Source organism: Hordeum vulgare, chromosome 1H (assembly GCF_904849725.1).
Source record: "Hordeum vulgare subsp. vulgare chromosome 1H, MorexV3_pseudomolecules_assembly, whole genome shotgun sequence".
NCBI classification, from domain to species: domain Eukaryota; kingdom Viridiplantae; phylum Streptophyta; class Magnoliopsida; order Poales; family Poaceae; genus Hordeum; species Hordeum vulgare.
Window position 1 is genome coordinate 512321871 of NC_058518.1, and position 6935 is coordinate 512328805.

The window sequence follows — 6935 nt, forward strand, 5'->3', positions numbered from 1 at the left end:
ACTTTAGTAGCAAAAAGAATTAAATAAAAACATAAGTGAGTATGTATTAAAAAGTAGGATGTGATTCGAAGAAGGTCAAAAGGTTGACATAATATATGCAAAATATAACATAAGTGGGTATGTATAAAAAATAGGATGTGATTTGAAGAAGGTCAAAAAATTGACATAACATATGCAAAAATAACATAAAAAATAAAAACAATCACGCCTGCTTAGGCCACCACGGCCTGCATACGACTACAAACCCAACTATATATGGGTCAGGATGCAGGCCCATAGGGCAAGTAGGGCCCATTGGGCAGAGAGGAACGTTAGGCATTTACTGCATGCTTTAGAAAGGAGCTTGGGACAGTAGTCGCAACAGGGCTTATAAACCGCTGCGAGCGGCTCTCGCTTGGCGAGGTCGGACTAAACTTACATCGCACCTCATCCATGCCAGCACCAGACCTTTAGTACCAGTTGATGGCTCCAATTGCGACTAAAGGATCCCCTTTAGTCCCGGTCTGAGCTACCAACCAGGACTAAAGGCCCTTTAGTCCCGGTTGGTGGCTCGGGCCAGGACTAAAGGGGGGGCTTTAGTCCCGGTCTGAGCCACCAACCTGGACTAAAGGATGGGTATATAAGCAGGACTTAGATTTTTTTTTCCCAAACTTTCTTCTTCCTTCTGATCTCTGCCCCAACGCCGCGAGGCTGCAGCGACGCCTTGCCCCTCGCTGACGCCCTTGTCGCGCCCTTCCCCAACGCGCGCGCGCCCTGCCCTAATGTCGCCGCTCCTCGCCGCGCACTTGCCCCACCGCCGCCGCACCCCGCGATGGGTGGTTGAATAAATGAAAGTGTATCCATGGTTGAGAGCTGCGACTTCCCACAAGAACATGACCTTCAAATCACTTCTCTATTACTAATAGATAGTATGTCTTCCCTATTTGCATGTGTACCTATAATATATGTGTAAAAAATAATACGAGAAGTATATGAATAAACAGTTCTATTATGTCTGATGTTTAATAAAAATAAAGTATCTTTGTTTGTCTGAATTTTCGTTCATGGCTGCTTATGCTGTTTATATTTATATATGGATTTCAAATTTAGTTTTCCGTAAGTGTTATGTGCACAACTACATACACACACGTCGTCCACTCCGGCCTCGTCGGCCACCAAACCCCGCTGACGCCCACCCCGCTCTCCCCTCTCAGGCCTTGTTCGGTTCCTTCAGATTGGAAGGGGTTTGGAGGTGATTGAGAGGGATTAAATCCCTATAAGTCAAATTCCACATCAATCTTCTCAAATCCTCTCCAATCCCCTCGTGGAAGGGATAAACCGAACAAGCCCTCATGGTGTCGCAGGTTTCCTCTTCTTCGTCGGGTTTCCACATGCCGCCCCACCCCGCCCTTCAGTCCATCGTCATGCCGCTGGTGGTCAGCACTGCGTTCGGCCCAATCGTCCAGGGGGATGGGCCAGCCGTCATCTACTCGGCGCCGTGACAGACTGTTGGGGGTGCGCGGGCGGCACGAAAGGCAGGACTCCTAGGCGGAGGCCCAACGTCCTCCCCACCTCACGCTCATCGAATGCTGCTATAACTGTGGAGACGAACGGCACATCTCGGTGGACCGTAAGAATGAGACTGCTTTGCGTGCGTGGGCACACCCAGCCGCTCTTCCAAGGAGCAGCATGGGCGGATGAATTTATGAAACGAAACCAATCGCTTGCTTGTTCGTCGAATCCAGATTCATGAATTTCCCAACCGACAACTTGTTAGCTCACATACTACATCTGTTTTAATGGATGCCCTTATGCAAGCCCAGTGCTAGGCCGCTACTTCATCTCAACAAATTCATACTCCCTCCAATCCATATTACCTACGTACGTTTATAGACAGACTAGACTAATCTAAAACAAGTCGGACAAGTAATATGGATAGGAGGGAGTAATAGTCTTTGTTTTTGTAACTTGGTGGTTTGGCTACTCCCTCCGTTCACTTTTAAAAGCGCTTTCACACAACTGAAATTGAACTATTTTGCAATATGTCTGAAATGTCTACAAAGACTTATAATAAAAGTGAACAAAGGGAGTAGATAATTCTACCAGTGATGATACGGAACCACACACACAAACTACACCAAATAACCATGGATGATACAGGGAACTAAACCATTATAAGGCAAAACTACTCGGCACAAATCAGGGACTTCACTGTGACAGCTCACACCGTGATTCGAGTTCAAGCTACTCCAAGGCACCTTCCGAAAGCTTGGCACGGCAGAGGTACTGAGATGCATCCACCAGACAAAAGCTTGGCACGGCAGAGGTACTGAGATGCATCCACCTGCCGAAGTCGACAAACCATCTCATTGTCAAGCCTACCAGTCCAACATGGGAATAAAGCACACAACCACGTACATGTCATGGTTTCAGGTCCTCACTTTCGAGCGTAATAGTTTCAAATCACCAGGGAAGGTCGATGCTAGTTAGTACTTAGTAGTAGTAGATATGTTTTTTCTCCATTCCGCCAAAGGCCTCGTGCACTAGATCTCGATTTCTTCCTCCGCGTCTCGCTACCTGAGCCACCACCGCTGGACCATAGAGATGGGCGTCTGGAGGAACGGAGCGTAGCGGTCGATGTACGGGTTGACGGTCCGCCCGATCTTCGCCCACGCGCTCTGGTGGTAGCTGGATGTCACAGGCGCGCGGTACATCATCTTCAGCACCTGAATAATAACAGACGAGCAAGCCAGGAAAAACGACCAGTAAGTGACGATGCATTGGAAAAGCAACTATCGGCATAACAAAGTTGCAGCTGCTAAAGGAAGTGCCGCTAGCTGAAGATTGATGGTTGTTAGGTGTACACTCAGCAATGGCTTGAAACATGCCGCAAAACACATCAAATTGTGCCTCATGTTATTCCCCAGCTATGTAGTGAATGCATGGAAGCAGTAAGAACATGTATAAAGATCAGATGTGCAGAAGATAACTTACGTTCCAGTACATGAATGTCTGTATGAAGTTGCGCCGCCACCTGCAAGATAACAAGGTGTTGTAAGTCATAAGATGCATTAACTAAGATGAAATAAAGTCTCCATGATTCCAAGGGAAATCAGATCAACATACGAGAACAGCGATATGATCAGAAGAAACCCCAAGGCAAGTTCGGCATTTGAGCTAAGAAGGCTGAGCGTGGTGTTGTTTGTCTCCACCCAAAGGCAAGGCTCTTCCAAGTATCCCCTAAACAACATAACAGAAATTCAGAGATAATTCGACAGATAACTACAGGGCAGTGGAGACTGGTTGCGCCGCAAACTACACAAATGAAATTCAGAGATAGTTCGACAGATAACTACCTGTAGAAAGACGAGCGGGAAAAGTTACGCCTTAGGAATCTGGCAACATGATCAAGCGCCCAGCAGAACACAGGTAGGGCAGCAACTGTGAAATAAAAAAAGAAGATCAGAACTTGTAAAACATATATATGGAAGTATCGGAAAACAGATATCAGAATCATGAACTTGCAAGAGAAAAGCTATATATTACTCTTTAAGTGCAGCTGAGATGTGACGAGCAACAGAGAGAACATTAAATGGATAAAATCCTTGGCTCCAAGTACTGACTGCAACCAACCCTGAATTGCAGGCATGTTCAATTCTCTTGGTTTCTTCATGCACAACAGGAAAAAAAGGTGAATTAGATCAACTGGGTCATCAGGGCGAGAAACACAACAAAAATAGGATGGACCATTCAAGGTTCAGGTAGGAAGGTATTTTACCCCATAAGTACTGTATAAAGAGTATCCTGAGGAGAGGACTGTTCCCAGCAACGAAAGCTTGCAAGCTCTGTCTGCGAGATGTTTTGGCAAGATCGGAAGCATTCCCAGACCAGCAACAACCAGTACCTGATCAGATGGAAAAGTTTGAGCATGTCATGTTCAACTACAGTGCACCAACAAGCAAGAGATAAAGGTAAGAACAAGGGTAACATGCACAAGTGATGTAACGAAACCATTGTGATAGCATTTATATATAAGAGATGATTTTCCAATGCAGAATGAAGGTGTTGATAAGGAGAAGACTAAAAAGGGAGATGCCATGTCAGGTTGTCTGCAAGGATCGCCGTAATTGTAGGAGCAAACTAGGCTGTCCACAAGGACCGCCGTAATTGTAGGAGCAAACTAGGCTGTCCACAAGGACCGCCGTAATTGTAGGAGCAAACTAGGCTGTCCACAAGGACCGCCGTAATTGTAGGAGCAATCAGAACCAATGAATTTGCTCCTTTCAGCAAATATTACACAATTACGCATTCATACAGTAAAGAGAAAGGTGTCTTCTTCCTTACCCAGGCATTTACAGAGAAATGTATAGTCCGTGCATCGAAACGTAAAGGATTTGCAGCCCCTGCTTGTGGTGCTGCTGGTGGCGGGGCAGCTGATCTGGAACTAGAACCTACACACATGATATTGATATGTATGAAGTCAGGTGTCAAACACAGTCCATGAAATCGTTGGATCTTATATGGCTAGTAAAAGTGCAGTATGTTTTACCTGAATTGCGAGCCCTGACATTCTCACTGGATGCTGAAGGTGAAGACCTTATGTCTGGCCTGCTCGGCTGAGTGGAACCAGTGGTTGACATAGGCTCGACCACCAAATCACGATCCTATCAAGTCAAGAAAGCAAACCAAACAGATTTAGATATTATGATGCTTTGCAGGATGTGACTCATAGCGGTAATTAAGAAACAATCCAATTCAAGTGGCAAACTTCTGTTCTTCAATTTCTAAAAATTTTGACAGAGTAAAACTAACTCCCCCTGCACAGTGGAAGAAACATGTCCATCCACTTAGCAGATGGTTTGTTGGAGCAATTTAACTAAGGTTTCCCTGCTGACGAAATTAAACAGGTTTGAACGAGCTTGACCTCAAGATGCAGCAACAGAGAGCACCAGAGGGTTGTGTTATCAAGTTACCGCACCCCCATCTCATTAATCGGACAATAAGTAGGAGTTAGAAACAACACTTGCAGACTTATGACAAGGAAGCCTTCGCAATCACTGACCCACAAGTCACGATCTTATCAAGCCAAGGAAGCAAACCGACCAGCTTTAGTTAGACACATGACCACCCTTTGCAGGATATGATTCAAACTCACAGGGGAATTCAGAAATGGCCAGATTCGAGTGGATAACTGTGTTTGCCATTTTCTAGACTCTGCGACTTCCGAGATGGAGTGAAAAATCCTGACCCCACAGACAGAGAGGCAGTAAAAAGGATATGTCTATATCTGCCAAACAGCTGGTTTGTTCGTTCAAGCAAAGTAATCAGGTGCCCTCCATGTTGGAGAAAAAAATAACATGCTTATCTGGAGCTGAAGCTCGAGATGCAGCAAGCAGTCGATCGGGAGAACACCCGTGGTTTCTATTGTACTCCTAGCAACAAGCGGCAGCAAACCTCCCCCTAGCTAATCAATCAGGTAGCAAGTAGCAGCAGTTGAAAACGCTAACTAGCCTGCTCCGAAAAGGCAAAACAAGAAACGCCTGCAGATTGTGAGTGAATACAGCCTGGAGTAGTCCAATTCAGGCAGCTACCGCGCAATTCAGCACCAAAGCGAGCAGCCGGATCTCAAGGTGGAGCTACAGCATATCCCCCTGTAGTAATCTAAGCAGCGGTTGAAGACAGTCGAGCACGAACGGATCGCCACCAACTACTGAGCAGGCAGGCTACCGCGAAGCAACCCGACGAGGCCGCCGCGATCCAGCAAGCCGCGGCACGGAAGGGCAGCAGCGGCAGATTCGGCCTAGTACTAGCAACCAACGAATCGGAGCGAGGGGGGTGGATGGGTGGGGGTGCTCACGATGAAGCGCTGGTAGAACTTGCGGCGGAAGTGGGCGAGGACGTCGGGGCGGGCGGCGAGGTGCGGCGGGACGAGGACGTTGGACCAGTAGTCGGCCCAGCGCGGGTCGGCCTCGTAGTCGTAGGCCGCCGCCGCCGCCCGCTTGGCCTCCTGCTCCGCCGCCGCCACCTCCGGGCCCGCGTCCCCGCCTCCCATCTCGGCCGCGCTGCTGGTGGCCGTCGGCGACGGCGACTTTGGAGACTTCGGAGGGAGACTTGTCTGGGGAATTTCAGGGGGAGGAGGAGGAGATTTGTTTGGTTTGTTGACGCGACCGCCGCATCGGAAGACTCGACGAGGCTCTTTGGCGGGCCCGAGGAACCGGTCTCGTTGGGCCTGGCGATGATGGTGCTTCGTGGGCCGTCGGTCGTCGTGTCGGCCCGCTGTGTTTCGCGCGAATGCGAATCCCGCGATCCGTCCGCGTCTAGTCTCTCTCTACGATCTAAAAAAAACATATTGCCCTCTCAGTTTTTTTTTTGAACCGGGCTTCCCCTTTCCATTATCTTTACCTAATTTTTTTTAATAATAAAAAGGTTATCGCTTCCGTCGGAAAACCCACCGAGGTGATTTTACAAAAAAGCCCTTACTGTTTATGACATTAAACTCGTAGTATAGATTAAATATTTTTTTTAAATACTCATATCTTTTAAACCGTAACTCCAAATTTAACATATTATACATGGAATTTGATTAGAAAAATATGTAGAATTTAAATATGATATTATTTTATCTGTTAAGCGTTTAATAAAAATATTATCTAGGGTGCTATCTTAATAAATAAGTTTCGTCTTTCTTTCATACCGGTACTCATCCGGGTTGGGGATGAACACGTCAACAAAATCAGGATTAGAGATGAAAATGAAGGTCACTTGACTGATTATTTGTACGTATTAAATCTACATGCAAGTCGTGTTAAAATAGAAGACCCGTGAAATTTTAAACTGCATTTTTGTAGGATAAGACCATCTTTATTTGTATCGTAACTATAAATTCTCAAATTATAGACATTTTTTATAAATTAAGAGCGTGCGTCGTGTGGTATTTCTTTCTCCCGTTGCAACGC

General features: G+C 46.5%; 1 protein-coding gene across 1 annotated transcript; it reads right to left on the minus strand.

Annotated features, from left to right (window-relative positions):
- Positions 1-1988: 1988 nt before the first annotated feature.
- Positions 1989-6146, minus strand: LOC123452364. Its single transcript, XM_045129015.1, has 9 exons — positions 5837-6146; positions 4529-4643; positions 4324-4430; positions 3758-3883; positions 3526-3646; positions 3336-3420; positions 3106-3219; positions 2974-3013; positions 1989-2705 (listed from the first exon to the last, which is right to left on the minus strand). Exons 1-9 carry the CDS (start codon positions 6029-6031, stop codon positions 2553-2555), a joined length of 1056 nt encoding a protein of 351 aa, XP_044984950.1. The 5' UTR covers positions 6032-6146; the 3' UTR covers positions 1989-2552.
- Positions 6147-6935: the final 789 nt, after the last annotated feature.

Bases quoted from the DNA above. Each gene is read 5' to 3' on its own strand.
- LOC123452364 (XM_045129015.1), bottom strand. From the start codon at position 6,031: ATGGGAGGCGGGGACGCGGGCCCGGAGGTGGCGGCGGCGGAGCAGGAG. The intron at 4,644-5,836 runs GTGAGCACCCCC...TTGACTTGATAG, and splicing joins AGTTCTACCAGCGCTTCATC to GATCGTGATTTGGTGGTCGA. The intron at 2,706-2,973 runs GTAAGTTATCTT...GTTATTATTCAG, and splicing joins AGACATTCATGTACTGGAAC to GTGCTGAAGATGATGTACCG.